At 41.7% G+C, this 17,066-nt stretch overlaps 2 protein-coding genes across 4 annotated transcripts in view; both read right to left on the bottom strand.

Annotated features, from left to right (window-relative positions):
* Positions 1-690: 690 nt before the first annotated feature.
* atg4da (autophagy related 4D, cysteine peptidase a) lies at positions 691-9,545 on the bottom strand. Its single transcript, XM_031741167.2, has 11 exons — positions 9,208-9,545; positions 6,474-6,744; positions 6,283-6,366; positions 5,763-5,936; positions 5,102-5,453; positions 4,933-4,997; positions 4,245-4,396; positions 4,078-4,156; positions 3,017-3,093; positions 2,722-2,841; positions 691-1,944 (listed from the first exon to the last, which is right to left on the bottom strand). Exons 2-11 carry the CDS (start codon positions 6,691-6,693, stop codon positions 1,765-1,767), a joined length of 1,503 nt encoding a protein of 500 aa, XP_031597027.1. The 5' UTR covers positions 6,694-6,744; positions 9,208-9,545; the 3' UTR covers positions 691-1,764.
* A 2,793-nt stretch (positions 9,546-12,338) lies between these two features.
* Positions 12,339-17,066, bottom strand: part of mast1a (microtubule associated serine/threonine kinase 1a) — an 85,158-nt gene continuing 80,430 nt past the window's right edge. For all 3 annotated transcript variants that reach the window (XM_031741166.2, XM_039613481.1, XM_039613482.1), the window contains one exon: positions 12,339-17,012. In XM_031741166.2, coding sequence (XP_031597026.1) covers positions 15,352-17,012 — 1,661 coding nt within the window. In that variant the 3' untranslated portion in view covers positions 12,339-15,351. The remainder of the gene's footprint in view (positions 17,013-17,066) is intronic.

Raw genomic sequence — 17,066 nt, 5'->3', positions numbered from 1 at the left:
CCAAAATACACCGTTTTCTGCCTCTGGCATTTTTAATTTTGAGAATTTATTGTGAGGTTTTTGCACTTTTCATTCATTGTGTGCTTTCTTTTAAATATGCATCGTTTGTCCCGGTTTTTAAAATTTAGTCTCGATTCTGTAAAGCACTATAAAAAACACTACAAAATACACACTGCATGCTTGTTTTTGCCCACAATTTAAAATTGTAATGATGTGGGGGACATTTATCATATATTATTTAAATGTCACAGCCTGCCTTGGTGTTGTTGCAGATCACAGTGTACCCATCTTCTGATGGCTGCTTCCTACAGGATAATGCACCACGTCACAAACCATCCCAAAACTGATGATAAAGTCACTGTACTCATATCGCCTTCAAAGTCCAACACCTTTGAAATTGGGTGGAACAAGACCTACAAATCTGCATTAACTGTGTGATGCCATCATGTCAATATGGAGAACAGTCTCAGGAATGTTTCCAGCCACTTGTCGAGGGGTCCGACGTGGTATTAACAAGGTGCAAGTAATGAAATCAGCATCTGCTGCATAAACTTTACTATAAGCATATTTGCTCTGACCCTGCTACACTACTACAGAACACTTGAATTGATCATTTCCCATCGCTCTCGTTCCTTTGACAGCATATATACCTGCAGTTCAAATCTACACACAAAAGACAGTAACATGTACTGTAATTCCAGTGTCTGAAGTTTAATCAGGACAATAAACTCAATAACAGTAGTAGTGCAACTTGCAGTAGTAGCTTTTACAAAAAAAAGGGACAAACAAAAACACAGAGACACTGCAGCAGAAGTCTGAAAATCAAGCAGACAACAAAATAAATAAAAAAGATCTCCATTCAGCTTCGGTTTGTCTCATTGCCTTGGCTGTGCAAGGTAAAATCCAGAACATGTACATAAGTAAGAGCTGGGTGTTTTACTTTGCAAACATGTTTATATAATAGTATAGCAGGAATGATTTAAGCCACAGTTTAACAGGCAAAAATACAAAAGTCATCTCCAACTGTAGGCATTGTTTTTCTTTATACCTGACCTTTAGTTCTTTAAGCAGCAGGAACAATGTAACAGCAGATTTCTTGGAGATTTTCATATCCTTAATGAATAAAGAGTCAGAGGTGAAAGTGCATGGGTGTGAGACCCCGAGGTCTAAAAACGAATTTACAGCTGTTCAAGACGCTCGTGGAAGAATCTGAAGCTTCTCTGGGATACGACACGGCATAATCCTAAACACATCTGTACAATTTAAAAGACAAATAAATTACACTAACCCAACACTCACTCGCACACAAAACACACATTCTTAAATCTGATAAATTAATTTAAAGAATAAAAATTAAAAAAAATATTCAGCAGAGGGAATATGATATAATACAAGTCATGAACAATATCAGGCAGCTGACGAGTGAGCCAATTAAAGATGACGCAGACACCACTGAGGCTTTTTTTTGACGTCGTCTGATAAAATGAACCTAGAACACTTCAAGTACTTGAAAACTTTTCTATCCATTTTAAAGTCACCTTCGTCAGGTAAAGCAGTGCTCCAGTCAGTAGTCACTAATGCCTGTTAGCTTATAACGCCACCCACACAGAGGTGATGACAGCAGCCATGTTGACCAGTGAGGGACAAAGCACAAAAGAGTTGTGTCCACCTTGCAGCTGCAGCATCGACAGAATCAAGTCTTTTAAAGGCAATTGAGTGTCCACTTCTGCCCCCTACAGATGGGAGAGCATCGTCCTCAGAGCTTTACAGGAAGACAAACTCTTCACTGCTTCTTCTGTTGTTGCTTCTGCTTAGTCTTCCTGGAGGCAGGATATGAGCTGGAGGTCCACTGTGATTGCTGCTGTGACCCTCAAGTCCATAATCCTGACTGTGGCCCTCCACGAAGGTGAAGACGGGATACTTCTCCTTCGACGACGAGAGAGCCTGGAAGGACAACAAAGTCAAGTTAAAGCAGATAATCTTAAAAACAAAACAGAATATATCACACGCAGAGAAAAAGAGGGGAAAAAAATCAGTTTTTGACATTTTTCTTCTTCAAACTATCACAATGATATTTCCCAATTTATTATATTTAAATTTGTTTTGGGAAAATAGTCCAATTTTGTTCTCCCACAATGGTAAATAATCCTTCTAAAAATTACTGCATGAATGACCGAGAACACTTAATCACTTCAAGATTGGGCCAAGCTCTAGTAATGGTGAAAAATGTAATAACTTTAATGCAAAAGCCCAAACAAACCAATCCTTGGCACATATATTATTTGAATGGAATATGAAGATCTACATACAGTACCCGCTTTGATCGTGTAGCACTCGCTTTCTACATTTGCTCTCGTATTCAACTGACTGTTAGGCATTACAAAGAAAAGCAGCCAATTCTCATGTTTGGACCTCAACTCAGAAAAAATAAAATCGGAAGTCTTTGCTTGAAAAATTTGTGCAACTTTATCTATCGAAATTGTATCTGTGCAGATATAAAAACAACAAGATGATTATTCAGCTTTCTGGAGACGGAAGTGACACCTTAATATTGCTTTTTTTCTTTTTTCCCCTCCCAAACCAACTCAACCATATTTAATTGCCAGAAACAAAAGAGAAACCAAAAGAAAAAAAAAAAAAAAAAAAGAATACGCTCATTTCTACTATGCTGTATAAATGAAATCAAAGCCAGAAAAATGTGAGGAGGTTGTAAAAACTCACCTCACTAACAGCAGAACACAGAGACTCAAAGTCCTTCTTGTTCTTGGCGTAGAAACCGATGGTGCAGCTCGGATCCATGCGGTTGAAGGGCATCTTTTTAGGAGAGCTACAGTGGAACGACTGCAGAGTGGTAAAAGGAGACACGGGTCATACAATAAAAAGATCAGAGCCAACTAAGCAGACGTGTTATCTTTAATGACCCGTGAATGAGTTTGAAGTCATATGATCCCAGGGAAAAAAAAGGAGATAAAAGCCAGACAGACAGAAGAGAAGAGTAATGAAGAAGGCAACAAACCTCCAGTGAGAAGTTAATTTGACTGACATCGACCACTGGCTGGCAGTAGTGAGGATCCAAATACAGCAGCTGCTCATCTGCCAGACAGAGAGGAATCCAAGTATAAAACAATAAATCAAATAGTTAAATGATGAATAGTCTCTCATACTTTTTATAATTCAGACAGCTTGTTCCTGCTGACCTTTGTAACAACTACCATGGAAGCCCAAAGCTGTAAGTTACAAACTCTACTTCCTTAACAAACCACTAAAACATATAAACATAAAACATACTGGTACTCAGGTTGTTGCACTCTACTTATTGCATTATTTATCGTGTTTATTTTATTACTTGTTATTCTGTTTGTATAAAAAAAACAACAAACAAACAAAAAAAACCAAACCCCCCCCCCAAAAAAACTATTATTTATTACTTAAAAAAAAAAAAAAAAATTCTGTATCTTTATTATCTGCATTATTTTGTTTCTTTTCGCTCCGGGACCATGTGTACATAATTTCGTTCCACCTCATGTTAACATGTGATGCGAATGACAATACAAGCTCCTTGAACCTTGATATGTATAACATTATATTAGAAATTGATACAAAAGGCCCAATTTAGAATTTTAATGTCAGAGAAGCTTTGTGATGGTTCATACAGGAAGTTTCCATTTGTAATGTGAAGATTTATTTGGGATGTGCTTTTTTGCCTTAATGGTTTTAAACCAGTGTCAGGCAGCAGTTAAACATGTTAGCAATCAGCTACTAAGCGACAAAGTGACAAATGACACCACAGTTTTTAAAAACACATTTTACTTATGCTTCTAGATATCCTAAGTAAACGTCTAAGAGTAAAGTGTAATGAAGAGTAATGCAGAGCGTGATAAGCAGAAGTAGCAGTTCCCCACCAAAGCAGCGTGTCATTATCCACACCTGAGAGAATGTGTGGCTCCTGCATTGCCACTGCAAGAACAGTAGGGGTTGCAGAGGGGCCTAACAGCAAAAAATGCCAATTCTTCCCTAGCTGCCCTTGCCTCGGCTGGATTTATGCAAAAAACACAGTATGTTTTTGGCAGTCCTCACCTTGGAACCCAATGAAGTACAGCGAATGTTTCGGTTTGCCTCCGATTATTCCAATACAGCAATCCAGTTTCAGGAAGTTCTGAGAATGAACACAAATATTTTTAATACGAGTTTAGACACTTAAAATCCTTTAGGAAGTGGGGTCAGGCACTGGATGGTTGACAGACCTTGACACAATCGATGTAGGATGGATTGAGGGCCTCCCCTCCCAGCCGGACAGGGACCAGTATGATGACAGACTTCCAGTCCTGACTGGACGGATCAGAAGAAGTCTGATTCAGTGACCGATCACACAGACGCACCACATCTTCTTTGTACACTACAAGGCACAGAAACAGTGAGGGTTAAAACAGGCGTGACATACAGAGAAGACACTTTATTAGGTACACCTAGTTAGTACTGGTTTAGACTCCCTTTTGCAATCAGAACTGTCTTAATTATTTCTGGCACAAATTGAACTAAGTACTGGAAACATTCAGAGATTTTGGTCCATACTGATGTGACAGCATCACAGAGTTGCTGCAGATTTGACAGCTGCACATCTGTAATGCAAATAACTCCTGCTGACTGGATATTTCTCTCTATTTTGGATCGTTCTTTAAAACCCAGAGATGATTGTGTGGGGAAATCCCAACAGATCAGCTGAAATATTCAGACCGGCCCATCTGGTGTAAACAACCATGCCACATTTTAAGTTCGTTAATCCCCAATTCTGATAAATGCTTTCAACTTTAGACGTACACAAATACTGACCGGTGAGTGTATTTACACAGTGTGCATATTGGTGCAAAGCAAATATCAATCTGCTCTTCTCTGATTATGAAGCTAAACAAATATCTGCTCTATAAATCTCACCTGTACAATCCTGAGCCACATATACAGCTAGGTTTGTGACCACAGATGTTTTGTCCACTGCTTTCCTGAAAGGGGGAAGAAAATAATTCCATGACTCTGGAAATGCTTAACTGCTGTGTAAATGATTTCAGAACACAGAAAGGCCTTGCTTGCAAAAACAAGCCCTTACCGTAGTATGTGTGCCACTACAGAGGGGCCATACCAGTCACCAGCCTTCTTCCCCGAACCTTTGCCAATATCCACCAGCTGGTGAACGCCAAAAGGTGCTGGGGGCTGATCCCCAAACCAGGTAACAAGCCTGGAATGGATGTGCTCTTGCCTGTCCTTTGTGGACTCGTGGACCCTTTTCTTCTGGCTGCATCTGGGTGCCTGACTGCTTGGGAGGGATTTCTCAGGGGTGCTGGAACTTCGTGGAGAGCCAAAGGAGGGTATTGGGACCCCTCCAGCCCGGGCTGGGGAACGTGGTCGGAATACCTCAAAGTCCACATCAGTAAGCTGCTGAGACTCTGGCCAAACCCAGTCTAGAAAAACAGAAACAAGCTTTTTTTTTTTGTCTTCAGACTTAAAACAATCAGAGGATGTTACAGGCATCAGTATACACACAGAAAAAACAGTATTAAACTGTGTATAAAACAAAAGAATGGAGTTAGAGAAGGTATGGTTTGTCATTTTTTGAGTCAACCATAGACTGTATATAAAAGATGGACATGGCTACCATGTGGTAACCTGTTAGTGAGATCCCAAACCCGAGTTTTTCTCCTTGCTATCATAGTGGTGGTTGATGTGTCTGAGAAACCGAGTGTCCTCGGTTGCCAGATGGAGAGTCATACCTCTGGGCATCAAGTGGACCAGGAGCCCCTGTGCCAGCAGCATCTGCCCACTGCGCAGCATGCAGCCCCAACCACAGTCTGTTGTCCAGGTGGAGCCTTCCAGCTGAGGGAACTCTCTCCTATAGGTCAACCAGATCCTGGACACAAACGCTAGGCGGAACCGCTCCACCTCATCTGAGAGGGAGTGAAGTAGAGGTGGAGCAAGAGACACACACAAACACACACATATTTAGAGCTCTAGCACTTTGTTCAAGCAATAAGCTGCTTGTATCACTAATTCTAAATGAAAAAGCTCAGTTATGATACCTGCATATAATATTTTGGAAATAAAAGTGCAGGTTTTGTCTGTTTTAGTTCCTACTGCTCAGCTTTCTCATGTCAAATAAACATTTAAAAAGGAAACGGTTAACCAGTGTGGTTAGCCACAGCACACATCACTACAACACCTGGGGTGTATTCTTCTTCAAATTTCTCTTGAGAGGAAATAGTTTTAAGATGCATTAGTACATTTAGCACTTACCTTCACTGTTAAGCAGATAGGAGTGACCCAGGATAGTCACGGGAGACATCTTGTTAAAGGAGGTTTTAGACTTTACAGTCCAGCCTGCAGACAGAGGCGCAAAAAAGATTCTCAGAGCAGAAATCTCAGTACTCCTCTATATATACATAAATCCCACACTCAGTCTTCATTACTTTAAACTGACTACAAACCATATTTGACATTATTCCACGCTGACATAAGTTTGGCCTTGAGTTTGTCCATCTCATCAGGCTCCCCGGCGGCTTCTCTGCTGGCGTCTTGAGTTTGTGGAGGCCTGACTCCAAAGCTGCCCTGCCGCTCCATGGGCTGCTGCTGCCTCCCCCTGTCCACCAGCTCATCTTGCATGACTCCCCCTACGTACTGTGCTGCACTCGGGGAAACTGAGTTCATGGCTCCGAGACCTCAGAGCTTACCTCTTGTGCTCCTCATTGTGACACAGAACTGATGAGTGAAAGAAAAAGAGGAACAACACAAGAATCTAGGTAAATAATTAACCACTGATGCATTTTCATCGTACTCAAAACGCTTTTACACTTATCCTGCAACTCATATACTTATTAACTCAAATATTTACTTGGATTTAAACTAATCTAAAAGTGGCTTTTCTTCTTTGAATACACAGCACACAGTTACACTGGATTTTTCCTGGCTCTTAATTATCTGTGCTATCTTGTTTAACAGAAGTCTGAAATCTCCCTGTTATTTCTAGTTTATAAACACAAGTGAATTTTATGTTTCATCAAATTAAATAGTGGGTTTGAAATATTTATCTCTCAGTCTCGAATGTTTTTCATCTTCTACATTGCTGTTGTCACAAGTTCTCAACGGATAGACGTGACATTTGTCACACATGTGATGGTAATAAGTTTCCCTTCTGTAATCAGAATGCTAAATATACATTTACTGATGCCTTTTGCTTCTGGTCAAGTACCGCCCACAGGTCTTGAAGTCTGGCGGTATAATACTGATAATCCTCTGTAGTGCCTGGTGTATTTCCATTCAATAGTTTCGTTTATGCTGACATTCTACCTTGATGTAAGGAGCAATTAAAAAAAAAAAAAAAGTAAGATTCAGAGGCCCCATGAATCTTGTACTGATCACTTTCTATATTTATATATTGATTATTAGCCTGTAAATTTAGAGACACTTTTCATTGCAGATTCTGTCTTTTTGACATATAACTCTATACACGTTTTCAGTTTCAACGCTGCCTTCAGAGATGAGCACCTGTTTCTGGTTTGTATGCTCTAACATTTTTTTCCTGAAACCTGGTTGTGTGTTTTCTGTTTGATGTAATCGGAGGACCAGCTGTGTTGGTGGTTGTGGGGAGTGTTGTCTTGTTTTCATGTTTCATGTTGCTAAAAACAAACAAACAAACTCAGCTCAATGTCACTATTGTTAAAACTGAATTAGTAACAACAGAAGAGGCAGAGTTTGCACTTTGGAGATGAATGACTAATTATATAAACCATTAGGGTAAAAGAAGAAGTCAAATTTTTAGCTGATGTATGCGGGTATGTAACTGCAACAACTTTTATTTCCCCTTTAAGAAATCACAATGCCTGAAAACATCAAAATCATTCATTAAATAATACTTCTTATAAGAAGGAGGATTGTTATCCATGGCTAATCACTTTCTAACATTCACACAATAAAGCTGAAGTAGCACGTACAACTCTGGATTCAGTGCTTTGCCCAAGAACACTTCTGCAGGTAGACTCAAACGGTCAAGGAACCTACTGACTGACAGATGACCCACTCTACCACCTGAGCCACAGTGACTAAGACAGAGAGCTGGAAATGAAAAGACCCATTCTATGTCCAACTTCCACATTTACTATAATTGCTGTATTCTTTTATGTAAATGTCACTGGTATTTGAATATCATGACAGGTTTTTATTGTGTGCCCCTAGATATTTATATTTTTCTAAAAACTCAGTAAGGTCATTATTAAAAACTACTGAGGAAGCTGTTTGCTTTTGCACCTTCTTCTTAATCACATGTGCATTTGAAGCCTCCCTTGTGTATTTGTATCATCAGCTTGTATAACTGATTGAACTGTTGCCAGGATGCTGTTGCGAAAGAGATGTTTAATCTGAGTTGTCTTTCTGGTTAAGTAAAATATAAACAAATGTTCGCACAATTTTCTTTTTAGCCCTCTTGCATTATACAGTCTGTCAATGCTCCACACTCATACTTTCTGCTGAAAACAATATGCTTGCATTTGAGAGACCCGATAACAGCCTAAGGACCTGAGCAGTTCACAGGTTTCCTTGTTTCATTATGGATGTTTAACACAAGAAAAAAGTAAGATCCTTCCGTTTTTTAACATCTGTAAATCAGAATCAAGTGCAAACTGCGCAAAGAAACATAAAAAAACCCCCCAAACTGTCAGAGTAAATCCGAGTAATCATCCACAGCTGTCCATTTCACAAAAAATGGAAAAACACGTAAGGAAAGTACCAGTGACTTTTTTCACCCTGCCCTGAAACTGATGAGTAGCACTTTCGACAGGGAACAGAGAGTATTACGGCGAGTACTAACTGATCCTGCTGATGGAAACGTTTCTATGGTAGAGAAGAAAAAAAAAACACACATCATGTGATAACCATTTGACAACCGGTATGTCGGGCTTTTCAACGTCTGTAAAAGTCATCTGATGATGATGGTGGCTATCATTTTTCATCACCTGTAAGTCAACCGCTTTATTAACCATAATCTATTATAGAAACACTCTCATGATTCGACCAGTGTCAGGGTATATGGACGGATTTCTGACCAGCAGCCTCACTGTCAATTCCCATTTACTCTGGTCACAAAGACTCACCAGCACTATAGTGCATACCTAATTTAAAAAGCGTCTTTAACCATTATTAAAGAATCACAGGCCAGCAACAACATACCTGATGTAAAGGTCGGTTAAGCCGGTGGGTACCCCGTAATAGAGCCACTCATTTCGGATATTTCCTCCCTCCTGGCGTACAGCGGCAGCCTGAGACTAGCTGGCTGAACACGCTAACTTCAGCAGCTAGCCCCGGCGTTAGCTCTCTAGCACTGAAGACGGAATCCCCGAAGAGCTTAATGCTTTTATAATAAAATACAGTTAATGTACGAATGGTAGACTTCCTCCAATTTAACACAGGAAGTCATTTATCTACACAGTTACGAAGATAAGCTACTACATAGCGTCTATGCTGCTCGGTGTGACAGCCCCTGACCGGACAACATTTACTTCCTGTTGTCCTTTTCCGGCGCACCACTATTGGTTGAATTAAATCCTGTAGCAAATCTGATAGGATAATATTGCACTAATGCGCAGTGCAGTGTGCCATTGGCTAATAATAAGTCCCGTAGTTATGCAATGAGTGACCTGGTTAAAAAGTATGCGTTAGTAAACATAAATAATAAATTTAGATACAAACATGCCAACAATTGAAAAAAGTTAAAATAATAAGTAACATACAATTTTGGTTTATATATTAGTAAATAATTACGGTGTAATTGCAACTTTCAACCAGAATAACCATCATACATCCAAAATCCAACAAAAAAAAAGTCTCAAGCAGGACCCAGTAAGGAATTGGCAGAAACGCCAGCTACTGATAGATAGAGCAGTTTCTTGAGGCTGTAAGACCAGAGTGAGCAACCTGTGCACTGCCTGGACTGACTACAAGAAAGCCTGTGAATCAATCCCTCATGCATGGATCCTGGAATGCCTAGAACTGTACAAGATCAACAGGACCCTAAGAGCCTTCTTTAGGAAAGTCACCATCAAGAGCGGGATTTACCAAGGAGATGCTCTGTCCCCACTGCTGTTCTGCGTAGGCCTGAACCCCCTTTTAGCCAGAAGATTAACAAGACTGGATATGGATACCGACTACAAAAGGGACCAAATATTATCCACCTCCTCTATAAGGAAAGAACGAGTCTGAGCACTAATGAGTGTCAGAACCACTATCCAGGATGAAACAGCAACTGGTGATGGCTAACCAACTGGACATAGTAGTGGTGGACAAGCAGAGGAAGAGGAAGATGCAGCTGTACCAAGTGACAGCAACATGAGGGAGAAGAAACATCAGGAGCTCAAGAAATACCAAGGGCTGAGAGAGGAGCTAGAAAAGATGTGTAGGGTGAAGGCAACAGTGGTGACTGTGGTAATCCGATCACTCGGGGCAGTGACTGCCAAACGGGGGAAGTGGCTCCAGTAGATCCCATAAACGATATTCGAGAGCTCCGTCCAGAGCAGTGCACTGTACAGGACCCTCAAGGTCACAGGGCTTTGTTAGAAGACTCAAGCTTTAAGGATAAAGAAGGTTAAGTAACTTTGTATTATATAGTTATAACATATATTTTTAACATGTCATCCTATCCCTGGCATCCTCCAGTGTCACACCAACCCTCTGCATGTCCTCAATTACTGCATCCAATCTTTTCTGTGGTATTTTTCTCCTGCTCTCAAGCTCAATATTCAACAGTGTTTGTCCAGTACCTGTGCTGTACATCTACAAACCATTTCAGTCTTGCTTCTTTAACTTTCTTTTGAAACCCCTCAGCCTAATTTGTCCCTCTGATATACTAATTTCTAATCTTGTCCATGCCAGTAACTCTTAATGAAAATCTTTTCTGCCTCCTGTCTTTTGTCAGCATCACTGTCTTCAAACCAAACATCATAGCACCACATCACACACCACTACCATCTTTTAAATTAGTAATATATTAACAGACCTGTCATATGTCTTCAAATACATATGGATACATTTTCATGTAAAAATAAATTACCTCCAAGCATTTGATTTTCAGGGGTTAGACTGATGGTTATAACACTGCTTAATTAATCAGCTATGACAGTAATCATTTATTGCACCTGTACAGCTGCACAGCTATTATAGGGCAAACTGCAGACAGGTTGCCAGTTTACTGTATCACAGAACGGTAGACCACTTAACCTCACATGCATGTCTTTGGACTATGAGAGGAAGTCAGACTACGCACAGAGAACATGCATCTCTACACAGAAAAGGCCCCCGCTGGCCTGGTTAAGTCAGACCAAGGGCTTTCTCATTGTGAGGCAACAGGACTAACCACTGTACCACCATGATGCCCTAGTTCAAGCAAATTATTTTGATTTAATTTATCTTTATTCTAAGAAAAACTTCAGTGTAAGTCTTTCACTTATAATGAAGTATTTGTTTAGTTCTGTCTTAATATGGCTTCACATGTGGAGGTTATGTATACACCATGCCCTAGACTTGGCCCCTAAGGTTAACTGGTGATTCCAAACTGACGGTAGGCTCAGATGTTAGCGTGTGGTTGTCTGTCTTTCTGTAGTGGCTCACAACTTGTACAAGGTGTGCTTTTTCTCTTGCTCTGTACCAGCTAGGAAATTCTCCAGCCTTCCTGCAACTCCAAAAGTAGTAGAAAATAGATGGGCCTTAGACACTTAAAGGATGTGAATGTTTTCTCCACTAGTCAATGACAGTTTTGTTTTTCTTCAGTAGAAGAAAAAGATTCTAATTCATTTTACTTTGTGAATAAATGCAGCTAACTGTAATCTTGATAGTCTTGGTAGGATCAGAGGCCTTTTCATTTGTAAAGGAATCAGCTTCATAAACCTTTTCACAGCAGGAGAAACACAGAGATAACTAATAACATTAACTATGACTTTATTCCAGAGATTATAGCGCTGCAGCAGCTGTGAAAGGTTATTAGCTACACCTGTCTTTGATGGCTCTAAATGCTCTAAAAAAGGTCTATTTAAAAAAAAAAAAGATTCATATTTGCCCCTTGGTAACACCCTTTCAGAAAGTAGGACACTGAAGTCAGAATTAACAACACCCGCCAAGCTCTTCTATAAGTAACAGCTACGATGACATGAACATCTTTTTTTCAGGTGTAAAGAACTTATTTATAATTACCTGCACGCTGTAGGCAGAGGTGTGCTTACTGTGATAAATGCTGCTGTGGGATTAGAGGTTAAAGCCAAAAAAGAGTGAGATTCTGCAAGTTTTGGAACAAAAACTGAATTTTATTCCACATACTGCACTTCAGGTGTCTGCATTTAGATCACACCTATCACAAACAAAAATGCCGCAGTGGTACAACTAAATACACTTCGAGTGAACAGAGAAATGTGGAATGTTTTTATACTTATCAGACTTTTGTGTTCATTTGTAGAATCCATATTGTATACAGGATAGTAACTTACAAACAATATCATCAACTCAAGATTTTTTTTCTTTCAAATAAAGTGCATTTCTACTACTCTCTCTGTCAACCACGAAAAGAACAAGACATTTTAAAACATGTATTATAGACACCACTGATCAGCAAAAGGCCTGAATTTTGATACAATAACTGCAGGAGTTTACAGTTTGTTTTCTTAATCGGGTGATTTGAGATGACCTGATGACTCCTTTATTACATCAAGGTATAAAAGGACTCCTTGCTGTGAATATAAGACAGTATATTTAAAAATGTAACTATTCACAAAGATATAATTAACAGTCACAACGGAAAATTAATAATTCATGTTTCAAGTGTTCATTTTATAATTACTGCAAATATTTTGTCATTAGAACTGTAAATGCATATTTGGTAACCGTATGGCTAACAACAACCATCAAATCAGTGCTCTGCACTTCATCAAGGAAACACTCACTTCTAATAGATTATGATTTTTCAAATATTTGATATCAATGCTAACCACTGGAGGGCAGTAGAGTAGTGTGTCAAATGGGAAAAGAAATCCCTGCCAAGCACGTAAGGCAGGGGTGGGCAATTCCAGGCCCCGAGGGCCGGTGTCCCTGCAGGTTTTAGATCTCACCTTGGGTCAACACACCTGAATCACATGATTAGTTCGTTACCAGGCCTCTGGAGAACATCAGGATGTGTTGAGGAGCTAATTTAGCCATTTAAATCAGCTGTGTTGGTTCAAGGACACATGTAAAACCTGCAGGGACACCGGCCCTCGGTGCCCACCCCTGACGTAAGGCATGGGATATGTTTTCATATTCATGAATGGTTATGTGAAAAAACTGTAGAGTGCCAACACAGCAGAGATCAGCCTCCCGGTTTGTAGCTCTATGCAGTCTTAAGCTCATTGTTGCGGGTTTCCAGGCAGATACAACAATGTAAAGCAACAAGCGGCTGCTCTTCGTTAAACTGTACACTGAACACCCAGTCGGAAATGACCGAGACAAACTTTCACTAGATATGTTGTGCAGACTGAACCACTTGTTTGAGGTTTGGAGGTAAAAGTACATTTCAGTCCGTGAACTTCTGCCTTGGTGTCAGATTTACATGCTGTTGTTGGCTGAATCAGTTTCCCTTTTACATTTTTAGAACCTCGAATATCTACAATAAATCAAATCACTGGCAGAAAGTGACAATTAACAATCACATCTGGATTAATCTGTTTAGCCACCTACTCTCACACATGGATTTGCATAAGATTATGTACACTGGATAGTCATGAATTACAAGAAAGTGACTATGACCAATGAGAGAGGAACATCTTTTTGTGTGTGTGTGTCTCCTGTGAACATTTCCCAGCATTCCTGCTGAGATCACTAACAAACATGTTTATCTGTATGTTGCACAGCAAAATGTGAGGATTATATTAATCAGTCTGGACAAGCTAACTTGTAAGTACCTAAATACAAAGTCATTCTGATTACACTGTAGATAGCCTGGTTTAATGAGAACAGGCTCGATGTGATATTCCATGTATGCACAAACCCTACTTTTGCTATAGAGCCCTTTAACAAGTAGATTATAGTATGCTACATCCATGACTGCCTGCTTTTCCAGATTTGACTGAAAACAACACATGGGTTCACTGCATATGTGCATAATACATTTTTCTATGCCTTAACATGCTATAGTCTTCCAAGCAACCTTCACTGTGCCGGTTTAATTTGTTGGGGAAGGATTTCCTTCCTGCTTAAAAAATACAATAATACTTTAACTGTTACTGGATCCTGACTGCTCATTTTGAGGGGAATTTCCATGCCATGACCCTCGCTGAGTCGGCCGAGTCTTTGAACAGACACAAACATGGTCACACGCTTCTTAATCCACTCATAAACACACTTGTGTCCTAATTCGTGTGACCACAGGCGTATGGATTTAAATGCATGAAAATCAGCTGCTGACACGGCTGCTTCCTGTGGCGATGTGTGAGTGTGTGTTTGCGAATGTGGCAGCAGCCAGAGATGGAGTGAAGAAAAGGGCTGCGGTAGCCCATCCTGTGAAGGAGAGATAAGCGCCGAGCGCCGAGGTCTGACGTTCTTGCTTTCCTCTGTGGCCTTCAAGAACCACCAGAAATTGTCCCAGGGTAGCTAAACACACATGCGCTTGCACACACAAACACACACACACACAAAATCCCCTGCGACAGAGATTGCGAGACTGTGCTCGCTGTGACGTCCGCTGATAGAGTGCCTGCTTTGGCTTCGTCTGACCGTTTAACTCAGGAAAGTAAACTGCTGGATGATGACTAAAGAGCTCAATTATCTTCTTACTCAGTAACTGTTTGATGTGTCAACTTTGATTTGACTGTTTCACTGCTTTGGTTGACGAGCAGTAAAAAAACCAAACAAAAAAACAAAAAAAAGGGCTGGCTGAAAGAAAAAATAGAGTGACTGGATTTGGTATTCACAGTATTCAGCATGTTTTGATCTGTAAAGCACTTTTTGACCATCTTGTACCTATTATACATGTACAGTACAAACCATGTGACATGCATTCACACAGACCCACACATATACATCTGATAAAGTGTTTCACGTTACATTTAGAGTCCTCTTATTAAAGTATTTATAATAGAAAATCAACAGTTAATGCACCTTTACAGTAGATCTTTTACTCCTGGTTTTAAGTTAGATTCAGTCAGTGATTGGAATCAATAAATAACATTTTATACTCTGAAACTGGAATGTACATTGGTTTTAAGTGCTAGTCTTCTGTTGCATTGTTCTACCAAAAAAGGCATCTTCTTTTTTTTTCTTTTTCTTTTTACTAAAGTCCCATTTAGGGACTCCATGAGGTCACATTTTCGGCAGGCTGCTACCTGTTGCCTTCTCTAGCGGTGAAGCAGCAGGACTCTGGGTCACCACTGCAGCCCCAACAACCACTCGACCTCCGGCTGGAGAGTCAGACTTTCCCACTGCCCCTCCCTGCTTTTCCTCTGCTGCTTTAGACTGCTGCTCTTTGCTCTTGGCCCCCTCTTGAGAGCCGAGCTTGATCGGCCCGAGGACGTTTTTGGCCACAGTGGTCAGCTGGCTGACGAAGCTTGTCTTGTCACCAGGGGAGACAGGCCGTGACTTACAGAGGGAAGGTCCACAGAGGGAGGGGGTTACCGCGGTTGGGGAGGGAGAAGGAGAGGGTGAGTGCTCCTCCACCACCTCCAGACGACATTTGTCCTCCCAGTCGAGTGATCCCCGGTAGCAGTTGACAGCCCCGAGTCCCTGCCTCACTTTGGCCAGTGACAGCGCCTGCCCATGCGGGGGAACGACAGGAGCGAGGACCCGAGCTGGTAGCTTGGGGCTTTTGGAGCTGAGGTCTGGTGTCCTTGTGTCAACGCTGTCAGTCCCCAACTTTCTCAGGGCGTCTCCCACTCCTGATGGTTTAAAGGTTTTGCTCAGAGGACCTCCTGTCACTGTTGTGTTGATGCCAGCGGACTTATCTGGAGCAGAAGCAGAGCTTTTGCTGTAGGCAGCTCCAGGAAGACCACACCTGCTCTTGTTGTCTCCTTCCTGCTTTGATTCAGGTCTGCCCCCTAGCTGCTGCTCCTGTGGATGTTTACTATTAGAAAACAGACTTTTGGCTATCTTGGAGTCTAGCTGTTTTGGAGGCATGTCCGCCTGACTCTGGGTGAGCTTCTCAGGCCCCTTGTGAGCGCCTAAACCCCCTGTTGTTTTGGTAGGCGTGCTAGGGGTTATAGCTTTAGTAGTTCCTGCACTTAGTACGGAGCTTTGTGAGTTCAAAGGCTGCTCACTTGCATGAGGTTTTCTTCCTAAGGATGACTGCGATCCTGTCCCAGCCTCCCTCTCCACTCCTCTCTCTTTCTCTTCCCTCTCCCTTCCAGCCAGTAGTGTTTCCCTGCTCAGTGGTGACTCCTGTCTCCCTAGTCTCCTCGCTGGCTTCAGCACACCGGTCTCTGGGGAAGTTGAGGATGAAGGTAGAGGGGGAGGATTAGGAGGCAAATTTTCCCCTTCTGTCTCCAGCAGGCTCTGGAGCCCAAGCTCGCAGAGGAAGGCGTCCTTGCGGTACTCAGAGTGCTGCACCTCGAGGCTGTGTTTCCTCAGTGGACCCCCCAACCCTCCTGTAGAGCTTGACTGGGTTAGAGGCGAGCCTAGCTTCTCTGCTGACTGCACGCGTTTGAGGAGAGGTGATCGCGGAGGCTCGGCGCTCTTGGGCCTGGGACGTACCACCGGCGGGGAAGAGTGGAGCTTGGCAGGGAAAGACTGGGTTGTGTTGGAGCTCCCTACAGTGTGACCTGGTAAAGGTGGAGGTGAAGACTGGGTGGGGGAGGGCGTGTGAGCCAGCGGGGACAGTGGAATATTACCGGCAGACTTACAACGGGCAGACCGATACTGGCGGTGGAGTTTCGGGGAGAGGCCGTGCAGTGAGCTGGGTCTCATGTGCTGCGAGGGAGCCGGGGAGTTTGGAGTGCTGGATGCTGCAGAGCTGCTCTGAGAGGACGCACCTGCAGAGGGCAGAAAAGATGAGTGAAGCTGTCAAAACCCCCAAGGAAGTAAAA

This window comes from Oreochromis aureus, linkage group 6, assembly GCF_013358895.1.
Source record: "Oreochromis aureus strain Israel breed Guangdong linkage group 6, ZZ_aureus, whole genome shotgun sequence".
In the NCBI taxonomy this organism is placed as follows: domain Eukaryota; kingdom Metazoa; phylum Chordata; class Actinopteri; order Cichliformes; family Cichlidae; genus Oreochromis; species Oreochromis aureus.
The sequence above is the reverse complement of the archived record's forward strand: the minus strand, read 5'-3'. Positions and strand labels throughout refer to the sequence as shown.